General features: G+C 36.8%; 1 protein-coding gene across 8 annotated transcripts in view; it reads right to left on the bottom strand.

The window, feature by feature from the left end:
- The window catches only part of TENM1 (teneurin transmembrane protein 1), an 893,898-nt gene that overhangs the window by 209,838 nt on the left and 662,097 nt on the right, over window positions 1-21,963 (bottom strand). For 7 of the 8 annotated variants that reach the window (XM_049871612.1, XM_049871606.1, XM_049871609.1 and 4 more), the window contains one exon: window positions 387-572. In XM_049871612.1, coding sequence (XP_049727569.1) covers window positions 387-572 — 186 coding nt within the window. The remainder of the gene's footprint in view (window positions 1-386; window positions 573-21,963) is intronic. The other variant, XM_049871613.1, reaches the window with a different exon arrangement.

Raw genomic sequence — 21,963 nt, 5'->3', positions numbered from 1 at the left:
ATGAAATTGCTTCTAAGTACTTTCAACCAAAACAACCTATACTTTTCAAAAGGAAAAATGGGCAGTGAATGTTACCTTTACAAAAGCACTTCTCTTATTAACCAATATTTCATTCCAATGTATCAGCTTTCATTTGAGTAACTCAAAACACTTGAAACCAGAAAATATAACTAATGAGAAAGGAAACGACTGAAGAAATAAACAGAATATTGTCAATAGTTTTAGAAACCTCCCAGTTCATAAAGCTTTCAAACTTGTGCCCAACTCTCCTTGTCATATTCTTCTCCAACCTCAAATTCTACTAAAAGCCTGGCTATTGACCCATTAGACTGTCTTTACTTCTTCAATTAATCCAATTTACTTTCTTTAAGTATGGTGGTACTTACCAATTGTGCAGTGGTCGCCCTCCCATCCAGGGCTACACTCACATTTTCCATCTTTGCATTGGCCATGCTCAGCACAGTGAGAGTGGCAGGAGCGTTCCTCACACGTTGGTCCTACCCAGCCTTCTTCACACTGGCAAATTCCCCTTGAGCAAACGCCATGGCTACCACACTCCATGGTGCAGAGCTCTGTTGGGAAGTCAAAGAAGATAAATTGATATAGTTTATTAAAATCAGTATCCACTGTCTTCAAAAGACATTACCCAGTACCCAGTGCCGTGAAATCGATTCCGACTTATAGCGACCCTATGTACAGTAATACTTGAAACACATAAACAAAACGTCATAAAGGCCTTGAACATTTGAGTGAACTTCCAAAGATCTCTGTAAAATGGGGAGTTAAGTATATATGTATAAAACTCCAAGTCAGATAGATGTTGAGAAGTCCATAAAATGATAATGGCATTCAAGACTTAGAAATAAAGTCAATGCCAAACAAATGTCAAGTAGGTTTTATTAAAATTTTATTAAGAGCACAGATAATGTTTCAGGGATTTTATGATGCTATAATAAACCATTGGGGGGAAAAACATTAAAATAGTGCCCCAACTTCATTTGAGAAGACAAGTTTTACAATTGGAAAAATGACAACTTTCTAATAAAATTCATAATATACAAAAGGTAAATCTGCCAATGATGATAATCAACTGGTTTCCCTGATCATACTAACAATGTTTGTATTTATTTTAAGTATTAAAAATGACTCCGTAATGATTAAAATGCACAGCCTTCTTATCTTGAAGTGTCATTCAATATCTAGCCAATATAATGGTGCTCCACACTGGCTCTGTTGAGGTCCTTTCCTTTGTCCACTTGACTTTTTGTTGAGAAACATTGAATATTAGTAAAATCACTACAGTAGAGAAGCCAAAATAAAAGTTTGGTAAGCCTTTTTTTTTTTTTTAATCTAATTCCCTTGCTGGAGAATAATAAGTGGGATAAAAGCTGACGGAAAAAAATGCAACCTATTGAGTACAACTGGCCGTATCTCCTTAAAGAAAAAGAGGGTGTTTTGAAAGTCAAGTTGTCTGTCTTTTCTAGTTTCAAATTGTGAAATTGGTTTTATGTATTAAAAGGTACTGACACATGATGTTATTTCCCTATATGACATGTAACAAAGCTCTTTACACATAACAAAGGTTTTCACTTCATGCATAGCACTTATTGTTCAGTAGGTGAGAATATTCTTCCGATAAAGCCGGTGTTCTGGATTTTATTACAATCTTGATCAATTTGTTCAATAATTTATTCATAAGTATTCTTTGAGGGTCAGGGTATGATGGAAAGAGTAGTGAGTTTGAAATAAGTATACCTGCCTGCCTGATTTCTCTGCCATCAAAGGAGACTGGGAAGAAGAAGGCAGTGATAGGAGAAAATCCAGGAGATTATGGCGTAACCAAAGCCAAGAGAGGCCGCTTTTATCAAGAAGGATGGAGTAGTTAACCATGTCTAACATCGCTGAGAAGTCAAGTAAGACACGGACAGAGAAGTGTCCACTGGATTTAGCAACACAGGAATTGTTGGCAACTTTAGGAAAAGCCGTATTGATAAAGTAGTAGCAGTAAAGCCACATTGGAATGGGTGGAAGAGTGAATGGAAAGCTGTGTGGGAGATCACGAGGTTATAAGAAAAGTCCAGGATTCAGAAAACACAAAAAAGGGCTCAGCCTAATAAATGCTAGCTAGGTAGAATTACTAGTTTTTTTTTTTTTTTAGGTAGAATTATGCTGAAACAGATTCTGTTGTTGTGTTAGGTACCACTGAGTCTATTTCAACTCATGGCGACCCTATGTGACACAGTAGAACTCCTATAGGTTTTTCTTGGCTGTATTCTTTATGGCAGTAGATCACCAGGTCTTTCTCCCATGGTGCCACTGAGGGGGGTCGACCCTTCAACCTTTGGGTTAGCAGCTGAGTGCTTAACTGTTGCAGCACCAGGGCTCCTCGAAATAGCACCTAGTCCCTATATTTTGGTCCTGAACCACTGATAGATAATTGGGATTTATAATTTCTGTTCTTGTAGTGAACCAGAAATTGTAATTCTGCTCCTTTAATTGCCTCCCTGATACAAGACCCCCAAAACTGGCACAGGCTTTCTAAGATTATGTAACTTATTGGCCAAAGCCAATCAAATCAGAACATATTGGAACAAGTGGAGGCAAACATTTTGCATACATTGCTTTATACAACCACAGATTTTAGGTATAGAGGAATATATCATTCTTGTTCTTGCCTGAAAAATATTAGGAAGAGATGAACAGTATTGACAAAACAGTGAACTTGGCTGTTCTTAAACCATCTCAATATAAACCCTTAAATATTTTGGATATAATGTAGCAATTTAAAAAAATGCATGTCTTAGCTCACAAGAAAGACATATCCTCAAATGCTAGAAGCAAAGAGGATGGTAAGAGCCAAAGCAGCCTTGAGGGATTTTTAGACCCAGTAATGACTAGTGGCTTGAGTATTCATGTCCACGAAGGGAAAAGAGATGAAGCTTTGGGCCCATTTAGGATGGGGAGTTGGGCTGAAACTCTTACAAGAAAGCCAGGACCCTTGAATGACTGCAATTTCAGTGAGATAGAGACAAATTCTATCAACTAGCCCAGAGGGATGAAAAGGAAGCCCTGTGTGTATAAAATAGTAATAGTGATTAATTTGGGCAGTATAAAACAATACAGAAATGAAAATAAAAATACTTTATCCTAATAATAATAATATGTAAGATGAAGGAGTGTCCTGAGTGGCATATTTTAAAGCCTTGTATTATTTGGGAGTTAGGTAAGAGATACTTAGTTAAGTATGCATATAAAAACTTAAAGGTGGAATTCGGTTTGTAGTAATTCTGACCTAACTAATTTTCCCTATTCCCTCCTGATGAGAACTAGAAAATCCGGACAAAACGTATTTTAAAAATATTCTGGAAGCTACTGGAGTTCACAAAACAGTAAGGAATTACTGGGCCAAGAGCAAGGAAAAAAAGAAAACCCAGAAAGATGTGCCTGACATCAGGGGATGCTTTTCCTCTAGAAGTGTCTGTCAATTCTGGTAGAAGTAGCTGGAAGGCTTAGAAGTTGGGCAGAACTTTTGACAGTCTTATGTGACAGAAAAAAAAATTTTGAATAGACAATGGCCAAAAAATTCCCAACACTGAAGAAAACATTAAGCCAAATATATACAGCAAAATTGAAGAAACTAAAAGGAGAAAAAGACAAATTCGCAATCATAGCCAGAAGCTTTAGTACTCCCCTCTCATTAACTGACAGAACAAGCAGAAAACAAACGAGAAAGGATATGGAGTATTTGAGCAACATGATTAGCAAATTTGATCTAATTGCCTTGGAGTCGATTCCAACTCATAGCGCCCTTAAAGGACAGAGCAGAACTGCCTCATATGGTTTCCAAGACTGTAAATCTTAACAGAAGTATACTGCCACATCTTTCCAAGTGGCTGGTGGGTTCAAAGTGCTGACCTTTCAGTTAGCAGCCAAGTGCTTAACCACTGCATCTCCAGGGCTCCTTAATTGCACTATAGAACACTGCAACAGGTGCCTACAAAATTTTCAAGTGTACATAGAACATTTATAAATATTGGCCATGTGCTGGGCTATAAAGCATGTTTCAACATATTTCAAAGTATTAAAATCATATATAGCATGTTTTCTGCCAAATATGGCATTAAACTTGAAATCAGTAGCAAAAGATAACTATAGAGTCCACATACGTTTGAAAATGAATAGTCTTCTGAATAAATTATAGAACAAAGAAGAAACAATGGAAATTAGAAAATATCTAGAAATAAATGAAAATGAAGGTATCACATATCAAAACTTATGTAATGTAGCTAAGCTATGTGTATAGGGACATTTTATAAAGTAGGAAAGAAAGCTAACTGAAAATCAATGAGCCAAGCATTCATTCAAAGAAACTAGAAATAGAAGAGCAAAGTAAACTCAAAGAAAGTAGAAAGAAAATGGTAATTATAAAAACTGAAATTAATGAAATAAGAACAAACATAACATAGAAAGGATCAACAAAGCCAACAGATGATCATTTGCACAGAACAATGAAAATGATAACCCCCTAGTGGGACATATCATAAAGAAACACCCAAATAACCAATATCAGGAGTGAAAAAGATGCCATTACTACAGATCCTACAGGTATAAAGTAAAATAAGAGGAAATTACAAACAACTGTTTGTCAGTACATTTGAAAATTTAGAAGAAATGGCAAATAGCAGTGAATAGAGTCCTAAAACAGACCCACTCATATAAGGGCACTTGATTTATGGCAAAGGTGGCACTTGCAAGAACAAGAATATTGTTTTTCATTAAATGGTGCTGGGAAAATTAAATATCCATTAGAAAAAAAAATTAATTTCTACCTCACTTCATCCCCCAAATTAATTCCAGTTAGGATATAATAAATATAAACCAACAAAGCTTCTAGAATACAACATAAGAGAATAATGTTATGATCTTAGGGTAGTGAAGGATTTTTTTTTAACAGTACACAAAAAGTACCAACCATAAAGGAAAAATTAAAAATACTGACTGCATCAAAACTAAGAGCTTTTTATCAAAAGACAGAGATCAGACATGCCACAGAGTGGGAAAATATATTCATAGCAAATATAACTAAAAACTGAACAGTACTTCCCAAAAGAGAATAGCCAAATGGCCAATAAGGATATGGAAAGGTGTTCAGCATCATCACTCATCAGTAAGATGCAAATTAAAATGACAATGAGATACCACTGCACATCTATGGGTATGTTTAAGATTTAAAAGCATGACATTTATAAGTACTGGAGTACCTGGGTGGTGAAAATGGTTAACCTGTTTGGCTGCTAAATGAAAGGTTGGAGGTTTGAGTCCACCCAGAGGCACCTCAGAAGAAACACCTGGCAGTCTACCTTCAAAAAAACCATTGAAAACCCCATGAAGCACAGTTCTACTCTGACACACTTGGGGTTGCCATGAGTTGAAATCTACTCCATGGCAATCGGTTTTTCTTACAAGGTGTCGTCAATGTGAAGCAACAGAAAAATCTCATACACGTCAGGTGGTTGTGTAAGTTGGTAAAACAACTTGGGAAAACTATTTGATGTTATCCACTGAAGCTGGATATATGTATGTCCTGTGACTCAGAAATTCCACTTATCAGTATTTACTCACCAGAAATGCAAGTAAGCACATAATCAACAAAAGATATGTATAAAAATGTTCATAGCAGAATTATATGGAATAGCCCCCAAATGAAAACAACCCGAATGTCCATCAAAAATCCAAAAAAATCCACCAAGTAAAACCCGTTGCCGTCAAGTCAATTCCTACTTGTAGTGACACTATAGGACACAGTAGAACTGCCCCATAGAGTTTCCAATGAGCGCCTGGTGGATTTGAACTGCCGACGATTTGGTTAGCAGCTGTAGCACTTAACCACTATGCCACCAGGGTTTCCCCATCAACAATAGATTAGATAATTAATTGTGGTAATCACGGGAAGAAATAGTACACCACAATGAAAAACGATATCTACAGCAACACTCCGTAATATGGAGAAATCTCAAAAACTAATGCTGAGTGAAAGTGAAAGAAATCAGAAAGAGGATCATAATACTATTCCATTGGGGAGGAGGGGATAAGGGAGTAACGACTGAGGCAAGGGACACAAAGAAGGCTTCCAGGGGAGGTGTCCTATTTCTTGACCTGGGTTGTGGTTACACAGGTGTATTCATACTTTGATAATCATTGAGCTTTACCCTTACAAAATTTCATACTTTTCTCTATGTGCTATATTTTAATAAAATATTTTTGAAAAATTAAAGATAACCACTAAAGAACAGAAACAGAATAAACAGCATTTTACCCATTAGAGGAGGAAAAAGAATGAAGAAACTCGATCAACCAAAGAAAAGGCAGAAAAAATATTGGAAATAGACACAAAAGATGACAGAATATAAATCCAAACCTATCCGCACTCCCAGTACATAAAAACAAACAAATTGAACTTGCAATTATAAGAGAGAGAACCTGGGATCGAATGAAAACAAAAATTTAGTTATGTTCTATTTATAAAAATTTATAAAAGATATGCTAAAAACATACTAACACAGAAAAGTTAGAAATGAAAGAAAAAAGGCAAACTGGAAAAACACCACCCTAGAGAAAGTCAGAATAGCTATAATATCATCAGACAAAATAGACTTCAAAGCATAAAGCATTATTATGGATAAAGAGAGCCATTACATTTTGATAAAAGAAATAATTCACCAGGGAGATACAACAATCCAAACCCTGTATGAAAACATAGCTTTAAATACATAAAGCAAAGCCTGACAGACTTATGAAGCAAAATTGAAAAATTGTGCAATCAGCAGTAGAAAGAATACTCAGATCAAAAATCAGTGAAGATGTAAAAAAATTGAAAAGCCCAATTAACAACTTTAATGGACATTTATAGAACCTCAAAGCCTTGACAATACAATACAAATTCTTTTCAAACACACACAGAATATCTCCAAAAACTGACATTTAGTTCACAATGCAAGCTTCAACAAATGGCAGATTCCACATTATTCAGATCATATCATCTCAGCAAATGCAGCAAAATTAGAAATCAATATATGAAAAGATGGGGGGAAAAACCCAGAAAATTGCTCTTCAAAAACACCCTTTAAATTAACTCATGACTTATAGTTTTAAATTTATACTGGAAATTAGGAGATTTGGAACTGAACAGCAATAAAAATGCTATATATAAAAATCTGTGGGCTGCAGCTTAAACAGTATTTAGAGGTAATTTACAGCCTTAAATGCATTTAGCAGAAAAAAAGAGCAACCGAAAATTAATGAGCAATTGTCCATCTCAAACAGTTGGAAATGAGACTACATATAAGTTAAAAAGTTAAAGGGGGGAAATAATAAAGATATGAACAGAAAATAAAACCAGAAACAAAGAAACAGTAGAGAAGATCAACAAAACCAAAATCTGGGTTTGTGACATCAACTAAATAGAGAAACCTCTGGCAAGGTAGAGAAAGAGAGAAAGAAAAGGAAAGATACAAATGAACATTAAAGATCAGAATTTAAAAATAAATGAGAGAATGCTATGAACATTATGCCAGTAAATTTGAAAACTTAGATGAAAAAAAACAGGACTGGAAAAGAAATAGAAAACCTGAATACTCATTAAATACACTGAGAATGGCCAGATGGTTTTACAGGTGTATTTTGCCAGTCTTTCAAAGGAGAGATAATCTCTATTTTAAATAAATTATACCAGAGAATAGGAAGAGAGAGAAAGCTCCCCGAATCATTTTGTGAGGCTACTATAATGTAGTTCCAAAATGGGGTAGGAAAAGGAAAAAGGACTTTTTTCAACAGGCCAATTTCTCTTACAAACATGGTTGCAAAAATCCCCAATAAAATATCTGGAAATCCAACTAGCAATCTACACACACACACACACAGACATCCCCCCGCCAATATATAAATCCCAACCAAGGAAGCAGAATGCTAGGATACTTCAACTTTAGAAAATCTATTACTATAATTCACCATTAAATTAATCCATTTTACTTTAATTTATTTCATAACAGATTAAAGAAAAATTGTCATCTTACTATATGCAGAAAGAGCACTGTATAAAATTTAATTCTTATTTAGGATAAAATCTTTTAGCAAAATAGGGCTAGAAGGGAACTTATTGAATATGACAATGTGATTTAGCAGTATCCTATTGTAAACATCCTACCTATTGATACAGTAATAGAGATATCCCCCTTAAAGTCAGAAGTACTAGGATTAACTACTGATCTAATTCAAGGCTGTACTGAAGGTCATAGCCAGCACAACAAGGCAACCAAAACTATAAAATATATAATGCCTGGAAGGAAGAGACAAAATTGAATATACACGTAAACTATGAAAACAGTAAGAGGGGATGACAAAGTTGCTGGATAAAAGATCAACTGAAAAAAAATTCATTACCATGCCTACATATTAAAAAGCAAAAAACCAAACCCTTGGTTGTCGGGTAGATTCCAACTCATAGCGACCCTAAACGACAGACTAGAACTGCCCCATAGTGTTTCCAAGCCTGTAACATGGAATGAGAGATATCATTGCTGATGTCTGTTGAATCTCGGCTGAAAGAGAATACCAGAAAGATGTTTACCTGTGTCTTATTGGCTATGCAAAGTCACTCGACTGTGTGGATCATAACAAATTATGGATAACATTGAGAAGAATGGGAATTCCAGAACACTTAATTGTACTCATGAGAAACATGTACATAGACCAAGAGGCAGTCATTTTAACAGAACAAAGGGATACTTTGTGGTCTAAATCAGGAAAAGTGTGTGTCAAGGTTGTACCCTTTTACCATACTTATTCAATCTGTACGCTGAGCAAATAATCTGAGAAAATGAACTATATCAAGAAGAACACGGCATCAGGATTGGAGGAAGACTAACAACCTGCAATATGCAGATGACACAACCTTGCTTGCTGAAAGTGAAGAGGACTTGAAGCACTTACTAATGAAGATCAAAGACCACGGCCTTTGGTATGGATTGCACCTCAACATAAAGAAAACAAAAATCCTCACAACTGGACCAATCAGCAACATCATGATAAACAGAGAAAAGATTGAAGTTGTCAAGGATTTCATTTTACTTGGATCCACAATCAACGGCCATGGAAGCAGCAGTCAAGAAATCAGAAGATGCATTGCATTGGGGAAATCTGCTGCAAAGGACCTCTTCAAAGTGTTGAAGAGCAAAGATGTCACTTTGAACACTAAGGTGAGCCTGACCCAAGCCATGGTATTTTCAATCGCATCATATGATGCATGTGAAAGCTGGACAATGAATAAGGAAGACCGAAGAAGAATTGACACCTTTGAATTGTGGTGTTGGCAAAGAATATTGAATATGCCATGGACTGCCAGAAGAACGAACAAATCTGCCTTGGAAGAAGTACAGCTAGAATGCTCCTTAGAAGCAAGGATGGCGAGACTGGGTCTTGCATACTTTGGACACATTGTCAGGAGGGATGAGTCCCTGGAGAAGGACATCATGCTTGGCAGAGTACAGGGTCAGCGGAAAAGAGGAAGACCCTCAATGAGGCGGATTGACACAGTGGCCGCAACAATGAGCTCAAGCATAGCAATGATTGTAAGGATGGCTCAGGACCGGGCAGTGTTTCATTCTGTTGTGCATAGGGTCGCTATGAGTCAGAACCGACTGGACAGCACCTAACAACAACATACTCACTAGTCTGCTTTGAAAACGAACAAATGCACATGAAATCGCCTATGTACCCTTTTGTGATCCCATCCACCTCCCTTCCCTACAGTGGAAACTGCTATCCTAAATTTAGTTTCCTCATTCCTGTACGTATTTTTAGGCTGTTACAAAAAGGTGTATATCCATTAAAATATATTTTATTGTTCAGCATGTTTTTAAGTTTCAGATGAATGACTTGCTTTTTTCCTTCAACATAATGTTTTTAAATTTATCCATATTTAAGCATGTACCTCTAGTGTATTCAAGATAACTTCTGTATATATTTCCTAAGAATACACTAAAATGTATATATTCATGTTCCTATTGATGGACATTTAGACTAGGGGTCATATACATACAAACACACAGAAAAACACATACCAATGAATAATCCTCTTCAAAGTGTCTGAAATATTTAATGATAATTTACAAAAGAAAAGAAATGAAAGAACCAAGTCGCTTAGCGACTGCTCTATTGAGTGAGTAAGTGGAGATATGACTTAACCCAAGCCTTGTACTCCTTAAACAAAGCCCTCCACAGATACAAGCCACAACCACTAATGTGATTTACAGTTTTAGCACTGCAAGTATCCAGGTGGGAAGCAATTTCCTCATGAGTAAGGGAATCCTCGAAGAAATAAATTACTACAAATGGAGAAGCAGATCTTAAACAATAAACATTCCTCATTTTGAACTGCATCAACATCCCTGCAATTGTATCCAGTTCCAAATGGGGTTTCTGGACGGAATCTAAGCTGTTTGTCAATCCTGATCTTTTTTATAATCGGCAATGGGGTGGGTGTGGGGGGAAGGGCTAACAGAAAACAGATGCTAGTATAATTAATAAACATGATAGAAATGGTATATGCTCTAATATCTTTGTCTTGGAATAGTTTTATTTCATGTGTAATATTTTCTATCTGGTTAAAATACATTAACATTATAGGCTACAAAATATGACAAAAGAATGCTGAAATATAAGCATTCTTCTGGGCAAATGTATTGAAAAAGAACATGAAAATATAGGCAGAAACTTTAAAGTTCTATTGAGACATTTCATTTTTAATAAGTTTCTTTATGCATCCCAACAATGGATAACACTTGTATAAATTGAACTAGGATACAACTGGAACACTTCTTTGTTGCCTGCTGACAAAGAACAATTTGATTAAACAGTAAATCCTTCAGAGTCTCTCTCAGAACCATTTCTCTGAGAATTACTTTTTAGAAAAAAAGTTCCCAGTAAATTCTGTCATTCTTGGAAATTTGGCTGTACGCAATATTGGGCAATGGTAATATTGAGCATACCCAAATACGAAGCCTGAATATAAGTTAGCTTCTAAAATATATATATATATATTTATGTAAAATTTTCCATTAACACAATATGACATTCTAAACAAGGACAGGAGACTTCTGATGTAAAAAAATTATAAAAATTAAGAAAATTATTACATGTCAGTCAAGGATTAAAGGAAATCAGGCTGGGCACAGAAGGAAAATCAAGAATTAGGAATTAAAAAACCTGAATAGAGATCCTTTCTTTGTTAGGCATTATTAGAATTTCTGTTGGGAAAAACATGAGAGTTTTCTCATTGCTTTGTGAGACTGATGTGGGAAATAACAGTAAGGAATAAAAAATAAGGTGATATGAGTAAGTGGGGCAGTGCCAACCCAAGCAGTTTAAGAGAGGGCTGGAAAAGTTTTTACAGTGCATACCAGACTCTTCACTAAAATTAAGCAATGAGTCAGCCAAGAATAACGAATATTACTAAAAACAAGTTTGAATACTCTGTATTATTTTAGCAAATATTTAAATCATTCTTATGGTACTACTTTCAGCTCTTTCCATTCCTCAGTGGTAGATGTTCTACTAGAGAGTGGGACTATTTTAAAACACTGTTAACTTTATAAAAGACATACACACACATATTTGGTCTCTAATTCCTTTGAAAAGTAATTTGAAAAATATTAGTGAATGATGTCCTATATCTATTTTATTGCATAAAGTTAAATGCAATACTACCTCCAACCAACCTCATAAAGTACCTTGCTATTACAAAGATTCAGTTTTACTGTGGTCCATATATCACATTTCTTGTGTTTGAGGTATAATAGTGTATCTCTTGTTGTAACACAGAAAATGTACAGCTTAAGCATAGTACCTGTCCCTCAGCCTCAGCATTACAATGGGCTTTCAATACAACTCAGTACTCTTAACACTATCTTACATTCGAACAAGGCTGAAGAGATTGCAAAATGAATTAGCATTTTAATTTTCAGCTAGCTCTAACTGTACAAAGCAAAAATCTTGGAGTAAATTCAGATGTATAATGTAATATCAACCTATAAGCAACAACAACAATAACAACAAACTTCAGCCTACAAAAAATCTTGATACGTATTTCAAATTCTTGAAGGGTGTCAGGGATTGAATTTTGTCCCTCTAAAATATGTGTCAACTTGGCTAGGTCATGATTGCCAGTATTGCATGGTTGTCGTTGTCTTCCATTTTGTGATCTGATGTAATTATCCTCCATTTTGTGATGCATTGTAAATCCTAACTTCTATATGTTAATAAGGGAGGATGAGTGTGGGGTGACTCTTGAGTCACAGCCTTACAAGTGGGGTGACTCAAGTCACAACTTACTTAAGTCACACCTTTATTCAAAGTCACACCCTTGCTTGAGTCACACCTTTTATCTTACAAGAGATAAAAGGAGAGAGAAGTGAACAGAGAAGGACCTCACTATCACCAAGAAAGAAGAGCTGGGAGTAGAGTGCATCCTTTGGACCCGGGGTCCCAGCACTGAGAACCTCCTAGATCCAGGGGAAGACTGATGCCAAGATACATGAAGATTTCTAAGGAACACTAGGCCCACAGATGTTGAAAGGAGGAAAAGGACCTTCCCCCAGAGCCAGGAGAGAGAGGAAGACTTACCCTAGAGCTGGCACCCTGAATTCAGACTTCTAGCCTCCTAAACTGTGAGAGAATAAATTTCTGTTTGTTACAGCCATCCACTTGTAGTATTTCTGTGATAGCTGCGCTAGATAACTAAGACAACGGGTGAGAACGAAAACACAAATGTTTCAAGGACCGTGGTTATCATGTGGCCTTAGGTTTCCTCTATAAAATAGTTAACTGCACTTTGGTAAATTTGAAAAACCTGAAAGACAGAAGAATTCATGCCTGGCTTATGACTTTTGAGCTCCATAAAATAGTCAGCTGGCTTTTTCAGTATACAGAATATTCCTTTTGGAATAAATCCTGTTACCCTGTTGGCCAAATAAAATGTTTTCCCGTAATTCTAGATGCCACATTTTGCTTAGTTTAGTGATCAGAGACTGGACCTATTGAGACTAGGTGAACCTCTACTCATTCATGGCTACAGATTGCAAGACCGTGTCTCATTCTTTTGATTATGAACTTGACATTCTTGCCTACCCAATAGAATGTTCGATTGCCAAAGAGGATTGAAATCTAGATGCTTGACTCACAAATACCTATTATTTGACCCAACAGGTACCAGATCGTCAGGGTAAAACCATCACCCTTAAGGAGAAATATCGTTTTTCTAAATTTTATTTATTTTGTTGTTGTTATTGAGAACATACATAGCAAAACATACACCAATTCAACAGTTTCTACATGTACAATTTAGTGACATTGATTACAATCTTTGAGTTGTGCAACCATTCTCATTCTCCTTTTCTGAGTTGTTCCTCCTTCATTAACATAAATTCACTGCCCCCTAAAATTCCTTTCTAATCTTTTGAGTTGCTGCTGTCACTTTGATCCCATATAGATAGCTCTTAAAAGAGCATAATGCTTAAGGCAGACTTTTTTTTTTTTTTTTACTAGCTTAGCTAAATATGATTTGGTTTTAGGAAGACTTCAGGGGGTATTTTTGGCTTAAGGTTTAAAGACTATCTCAAGGCAGTAGCTTCAGGGGTTTGTCCAGCCCCCACGGCTCTAGGAAGTCTGGAGTCCATGGAAATTTGAAATTCTGTTCTGCATTTCCCCCTTTTGATCAGGATTTTTCTATTGAATCTTTTATCTAAATGCTCAGTAATGATAGCTGGACACCATCCAGTTCTTCTGGTCTCATGGCAAAGGAGACAGTTTCTGGAGGCAATTAGTCACACATTCCATATCCTCCCCCTATTCCTGACTCTCCTTCTTCCTCTGTTGCTCGAAGTGAATAGAGACCAATTGTTGTGCCTTGGAAGGCCACTTCCAAGCTTTTAAGAACCCCAGGCTCTATGCAAGAAACTAGGAAATAGAACAGAAGCACTAAACATGTTATTAGGCCAATTAACCAAGGAGTCCTATGAAACCATGACCCTAAACCTCTAAACCAAGGAACCAAATCCCATGAGGTATTTGGTTGTATGGATAAAATATTAATTTTTGAAGTTCTTGACCTATCATTAGTAGTAGGGCATGTGCTCTGAACTGATTGTGTAGCCACGGGAAAGTTTGTGTTTATCTATCTACAGTTTTCCACTCAGAGTTTCCTAAAACCGATGCTACCTATTTCAGTCTGTGGACACCTGAAAGGGCAAATCTAACTGGCTTATAGAGGTGTCAAACTCTTTTCCTTTGCTTCAGTAAAACATTGCTCTCACTTATAACACTATATACAACTACTACTGGAGCAATTATTACTACACCCCGGCTCAGAGCAGCTACTTAAGAAGCAGCTAGAAAGCCATTCTTCACGTATAAAGTTTAGGACTCTTTTTGGCATGATTTGGTGTAACGTTAAAATTGCACTAGGGAGAATGTTCTTTTCCATCTCTGAAAGACATTCTACTTGTTTTTTCTACTTTAAAAATTTTTGGCAACATTACCTCAGCTCCCCTGAAAACAAATTTTCATTAACACCTTTGATGCACATCTAAAGATCCTTCACAGTGTTTTACTAAGTCATTAAACTTCCCAACTTAGCACAGAACTGTCCATGTCCACCGAAGACCTACAAACAATGGACTGAGAGATCTTCAGGCACTTCCAAGCCTCAAAATCCATCTGATCGCATACTTCAAGGGAGAAACTAAAGCTTTTTGTTGGAAGGACACTATGAAAACTGAAAAATGCACTCCAAATGAAAAGGAGTTGGGTCCCTCCGCCACTCCACTATTCAGCATTATTGGTAAGGGTCCTCCATGCCTTAGAAAATGAAGTCTAGTTTGGGTCCAAGAAAGAGACAATACTTGCAGTCCTCAGACAATCTCTGCAAGGGTAGTAGGCTTCTGCAACCCTTAATACAAAAGGTGTGTTCAAGGCATCGCAAAGCCATGGAAAGCAGCTTTCTGCCAAAGTCTTGGGTAAAGGCTGCATACGTATTTACAAAGCTGCCATCATTGCCCAGCAGACCATGCACCTACACTTTATTTTTACCCCTATAAATAGATATGACAAGGAGAAAAGAAACGTAAAGAATCCAGAGTCAACAAAATCCTCAGCATGATGAAGACAAGGGCATATAAATGTCATTACATAGCATTTGAATCCACAGCTTAGTGCCATTTAATACATTTAGCTTTGTAATTTATAATTTTACTCTATGGCAAACACTAAAACGTTTAAAAGGCTATATGGTTATTAGTGTCATCTGAACTTAAAGACACATATTTTATATTTCCTAAATGCTGGCATATGCACCCTTCTAAGGATTAATAACGGAATAAATAATTTGACTTTGCATCTATCCTTGTCCCACAGTGTCAACATTCCAGTGAGGTTGCACTGCACGGTAGGAAAGCTATGGGTAGGTAGGATATTAGTCTAGCTATATTTAGACAAAGTTAAAATCCTTGACTTACCCTAAATTTCACAAATAGCATGCTACATATTTCTACCTAGCCAGGCCACCAACAAGAGCCCTGGTTGCACAAGGGGTTAAGTGCTCAGCTGCTAACCTACCGACTGCTCCACATAAGAAAATACCTGATTATCTGCTCCGTTAAAGATTACAGCCTAAGAAACTCTGTGGGGCAACCCTACTTTGTCATATAGGGTCACTAAGAGTCAGAATCGACTGAACAGCACACCACCACAACAGTCCACCAACACCTTCAACTCAACATTATTATAACCTACCTTTTTATGAAATTTACCCATAAACCAGTTATTTGCCTTGATATCACTATTTTTGTCAATACCGAAAAAAAAAAAAAGCTCCTGATTTCCAACACTAGGAAATTTTGCGTTGTGTTTTTATCTTCCTTCTCTCTCTCTCTCTCACTTATGCTCGTATATAACCAGGTCTTTCAGTTCTTCTGCTTTCAATTCCTCTTCCATCTTTTTTTCTCTGGAGACCCAGTACAGTATGTTGTTGTTGTTAGGTGCGGTCGAGTTGGTTCCAACTCATAGTGACCCTATGCACAATAGAACGAAACACTGCCCGGTCCTGAGCCATCCTTACAATCGTTGCTATCCTTGAGCTCATTGTTGCAGCCACTGTGTCAATCCACTTCCTTGAGGGTCTTCCTCTTTTCTGCTGACCCTGTACTTTGCCAAGTGTGATGTCCTTCTCCAGGGACTGATCCCTCCTGACAACACGTCCAAAGTATGTAAGACACAGTCTCGCCATCCTTGCTTCTAAGGAGCATTCTGGTTGTACTTCTTCCAAGGCAGATTTGTTCGTTCTTCTGGCAGTCCATGGTATAGTCAATATTCTTTGCCAACGCCACAATTCAAAGGTGTCAATTCTTCTTCGGTCTTCCTTATTCATTGTCCAGCTTTCACATGCATCATATGATGCGATTGAAAATACCATGGCTTGGGTCAGGCTCACCTTAGTCTTCAAGGTGACATCTTTGCTCTTCAACACTTTGAAGAGGTCCTTTGCAGCAGATTTCCCCAATGCAATGCATCTTCTGATTTCTTGACTGCTGCTTCCATGGCCGTTGATTGTGGATCCAAGTAAAATGAAATCCTCCACAACTTCAATCTTTTCTCCATTTATCATGATGTTGCTGATTGGTCCAGTTGTGAGGATTTTTGTTTTCTTTATGTTGAAGGGCAATCCATACCGAGGGCTGTGGTCTTTGATCTTCATGAGTAAGTGCTTCAAGTCTTCTTCACTTTCAGCAAGCAAGGTTGTGTCATCTGCATAACACAGGTTGTTAATGAGCCTTCTTCCAATCCTGATGCCCCGTTCTTCTTCATATAGTCCAGCTTCTCGGATTATTTGCTCAGCATACCGATTGAATAGGTATGGTAAAAGAATACAACCCTGACGCACACCTTTCCTGACTTTAAACCAATCAGTATCCCCTTGTTCTGTCTGAACAGCTGCCTCTTGATCTATGTAAAGTTTCCTCATGAGCACAATTAAATGTTCTGGAATTCCCATTCTTTGCAATGTTATCCATAATTTGTTATGACCCACACAGTCGAATGCCTTTGCATAGTCAATAAAACACAGGTAAACATCCTGTGGTATTCTCTGCTTTCAGCCAGGATCCATCTGACATCAGCAATGATATCCCTGGTTCCATGTCCTCTTCTGAAACCAGCCTGAATTTCTGGCAGTTCCCTGTCAATATACTGCTGCAGCCGTTTTTGAATGATCTTCAGCAAAATTTTGCTTGTGTGTGATATTAATGATATTGTTGTATAATTTCCACATTCGGTTGGATCACCTTTCTTGGGAATAGGCATAAACAGTAGAGCATAGCGGTTAAGAATCTGGACTCTGAAGCCTAATTGCCTGGGCTAGAATCCTAGTTCAGCCACTGATTAACTCTATGATCTTGGGAAAGTCACTTAGCCTTTCTGTGCTTTGGTTTTCTTTCCATCTATAATATGAGCTTGTAAGGATCAAATGAATAAATACATGTAAAGTGCTTACAACAGTGCTGTGTAATAGTAACCACTATATAAGTATTAACTACTGTGATTATTTCCAATATGTTTATCTGTGCTTTCATCATCGTTTGTCTTGAGTCTCACGGAAGCCTCCTTATAGATTTCTCAAATTGTTCTGTTCTCTCCTTAAACATCCACATTTTAGGATTGGGATGAACTGTAAAATTCATCTAATGCAACCCACACTTAACATACAAATCCTCCACCTTTCCAAACTTCAGCTATTTCTCATAAACCAGCCAATTCCAATTCTATTTTTGTGCAGCCATGTTAGAAAGTAATTTGTTGATATGAAGTAAAATATCTTGTGCTGTTTCTTTGACCAGTTGGTTTTATTTCTGTCTCTTAGCTCTACCCAAAATTAGCATACTCTTCTTTTTCACTGGTTGACCCATCAGATAATTGAAAATAGCTATTTGATCGTATTGTGGGTTGAATTGTGTCCCCTAGGAAGATATGGTGAGGTACTAATCCCCAGTACCTGTGAATGTGACCTTATTTAGAAACAAGATTGTTGCAGATGTAATTAGCTAAGATGAAGCCATACTGGATTAGGGTTGGGCCTAAATTGAATGACTGGTGCCCTTGTAAGAAGGCATGAGAGACACATAGACAAGAGAACGCCCTTTAAAGATAAAGAGAGATTGAAGTGAATCATTTACAAGCCAAGGAATGCCAAGGATTGCTGGCAACCACCAGAAGCTATGAGAAAGGAATGGAATAGCCTCTCCCTCAGAACCAACCTTGCTGACACCTTGATTTCACATTTCTAACCTCCAGAACTATGAGAAAATAAATTTCTGTTGTTTCAGGCCACCCAGTTTGTGGTACTTTGCTATGGTAACTCTAGGAAACTAATACAAATATCAGTTAAGGATTTTCTTCTTCTAACCATCTTCGAGCTCTTCAAATGATACTCATGTTACATGGTTTGTTTACTCTTAATATCTTGGTTGCTGTTCTCTGGACAAAACACAACTCTGGTCACACAGTGTGTATAAAAATATTTCTTGGTTTCCCAAAGCACACCAGATAAAGCCCCAAATCCTTAGCCTAGAAGTCCAAGCTCTTCCAACAAAGCTCCAATTCTTCTCTTTCTGAAGTTAGCTTTCATTATTCCTCTTTTTGAATCCTTTGTTACAGACAAATCTGACTACTAACCCTGTCCAGGAATTGCCTCGCTTTCATGCACCTGGGGTTCCATCATGTTTTCTCTTCCATATTTAATGCCCTTCCCACAGGCTAGTTCTGTCTGCCCAAATGAGCCTTCAACTTGCAGCCTGAATGACACCTTCTTCAGTAAATAGTCCATGAAGCTCCAAGGGAGTGATGATCTCACCCTCTTCTGTACTCTTTCTTACAGAGCTTTGTTTACAGATCTCTTACGGCTGTTATTACATAATGTTTTACTGTAGCTTTTTACAGGAAGGTAGTGGGGGGGGTCTCAATATATTTTCTCTCTTCCACATTTGCTTGCACATGATCACTTAATAAGCACTCAGTACGTTTCTATGGAATTATCTCATTCAGTAGATATTTATGTAGTAGTCTCTGTTGCTCAGAGTATAATAGGAGCTTAATTTATATTTATTGAATAAATTACTATTAAATATAAACATGTCTAACTAAAATTCTCAGCCTCAATGACAAGAAAAATGTTGGTACCAATAAGGGAAATCAGGTGTGGAACAGGCAGTAATTGGGGTGGGTGTTGATGTGCTTGGTGCTGGATGAATTGAATTTAAGGTTCTGGCAAAAGATGCAGAATGATAGATATTTATTAAGCTAGCACATTGAAAACTCTTATGCTAGGTGCTGTTGTGGATACAAAAGGAAGACAAGAAGGGGGTTACTTCTTAGGCACTTGACTGATGTTTATGCTAAATCAAAGTAACAAGAAAAAACTAGTGGCTATGAACAGGGATTGTCTTTTATTCACGTGCTTGGAAAATTTCTAAAGTTCTCTGGTAGATACTCTTAACAATAAACATCTGAACTGAGATTTTCATTTGTCTTCATTCAGTGAGGACTTCATTTTATAGGATCAGTGGTTTAAAGTTTTAGAATGTGGGGATAATTAATTCTTGCCTAGACTTCAAAGGCCAGTTCTCACACGTAACAACTTCCCAGCCACTTGCAAACTACCAGTAAACAGATTAGACAAATACCTGTGCTCTTTTGAAGGTGGAAAATGGTGTATTCCTTTGAGGTCTGGTTTCCAACTTTTAGGAACACCAAGAGCAACACTAACTCAAAAGAAAGAAGCACCCTCCTCCCACGCTGAACCAATCACCCCCCCAAAAGAAGCGTCCTTTAAATTGAAACAAAATGAAATATAACTGATCAGCAAATATGTTCCAATTATGTGAAATATTTTTAATAAAAACTGAAAATATGGACTAACTTGAAAATTACAGAATGCATTCACAAATAAAAAAATATGTTGATCATTTATATTAGAAATGAAAATATCCCCTAATCTTTTTCATTTTAAAGTCTAAGTCTAGGTTGAGATTTATTTGGCTAGCTCTTATAAAAAGAAATGAAAGTCAAAACTCTTATTTAGGTTTTAATATATTCAACTACATTTCAGATTTTCCTTAACAAGCCTAAATATTAAAACTGCTTTTAAAAGTGAGCATATAAAATAAACAAATCATCTTTATCATGAAAGCACTGTGATTTTACTTTCCTGCATATTTAAATGATGACCCTTTTAGAGCTATCCAAACCCTATAACTGTCAAATTCTTAACTTTCCAGTTTTTAATAAAAATGATTTCCATAAAGATTAGAAATTAATCTAACCTGACTCTCAAACCTAATATATTTTAGTGCTGGAAGCTGTAAAAATTCACCTATCTAGGTTTAATAAAGAAAGTTTTTTTTTCAATTTAAATATACATTGCATTCAATAAGCTTGCATGATAATTTCAAAAATGTTCATGTGTTCTTTAAATTACCTTCCAGCTGTGTCCAGGATACAATTCAATTTCATTTTTAAGCAACTGAGTTAAAAGTTTCGAAATCACAATGCGATTTCTGAATGACACAAAATAAAATGATTAGAAGTCAGCCAATCGGATTGCTCTGATGTCTGACCTAAAAGCAAAAAATATAGTTTATCTGTATTTATGTAGACCTAAAATGTGATTATTTGGATACGTCTAAATGTTAGACTAAGATATTATCTTTTCCCCAAGTGTTTGCCCTTGTGAGGATCAGCATTCCTTCCTTTTTCCTTTCCTTTCAACCTTTCATCCACCCACCCATTCATCCATCTCATAAATATTTGCTGGGTATGTACCATGAGTCAGGCACTGTGCTAAATGTTGGCAATATAATAACATAGACAGACATGGCTTCTGCTTTCATGAAGCATACAATCTATTATGTAAGTGCTTAAATATGTAGCTACAAACTGTGACAAGTACTATGAAGGAACAATACAGAATACAATAAGAGGATATAACCAAACCAAACCCAATGCTGTCCAGTCAATTCCGACTCATAGTGACCCTACAGGACAGAGAACTGCCCCTTAGGGTTTCCAAGGAGTGGCTGATGGGTTCGAACCTTTCGGTTAGCAGCCAAACTCTTAACCGTTGTGCCGTCAGGGCTCCAAGAGGATATAACAAGGGAACCTAATTTAATTTTGGGTGTCAGGATTTTAACCTCTTTTCAGAAATCGGCATTTAAGTTGAAACCTATAGGGAAGAAGGGGAGATGCAAGATCATTTAGGAGGCTATTGCAGGAGTCTAGGTGAGAGACAATGGTCATTAGGGCTAGGGTGGAGGTAATGGAGACAGAGAGAAATATTTTTATAAAGTGCAATCAACAAGATTTGGTGACTGATTTGATAAACGGGACAAAGGATATGGAGGTGGCACGAATGGCATCTAGGTTTGACATGGCAACTGTGTGGTTGGTTTTTATCAGTATAGGGGCTGCTGGAGGAAGAGCAGGTTTTAGGGGGAAGATCAGACACAATAAAGGATTGGGGGAAATGGGAAAATGATTTATTATTAATGTTTCTGGGGAAAATTCTCTATACTGTACTTGCAAGTCTTTGTAAGTTTGTGATGGCTTCAAAATGAAACAAACAAAAAAACAGGAAAAAAGGAAGGGTGGAAGGTAAGAAAGTGGAGAAGTGAAGTTAAACCATCAAAGTGAGATGAGAGATAATTAGTTAGCTAAAGGGGAAGGTGGGATTCGGGAACTTTTTTTTTTTAAGTGGAGTGGACTAAACCAAAAACTAAATCCATTGCCGTCAAGTTGATTCTGATTCATAGTGACTATATAAGACATAACAGAACTGCCCCATAGGGTTTGCAAAGCTGTCATCTT

Source organism: Elephas maximus, chromosome X, assembly GCF_024166365.1.
Source record: "Elephas maximus indicus isolate mEleMax1 chromosome X, mEleMax1 primary haplotype, whole genome shotgun sequence".
Lineage (NCBI taxonomy): Eukaryota > Metazoa > Chordata > Mammalia > Proboscidea > Elephantidae > Elephas > Elephas maximus.
Note: the sequence above shows the minus strand (reverse complement) of the source record. Positions and strands in the feature narration are given on the sequence as shown.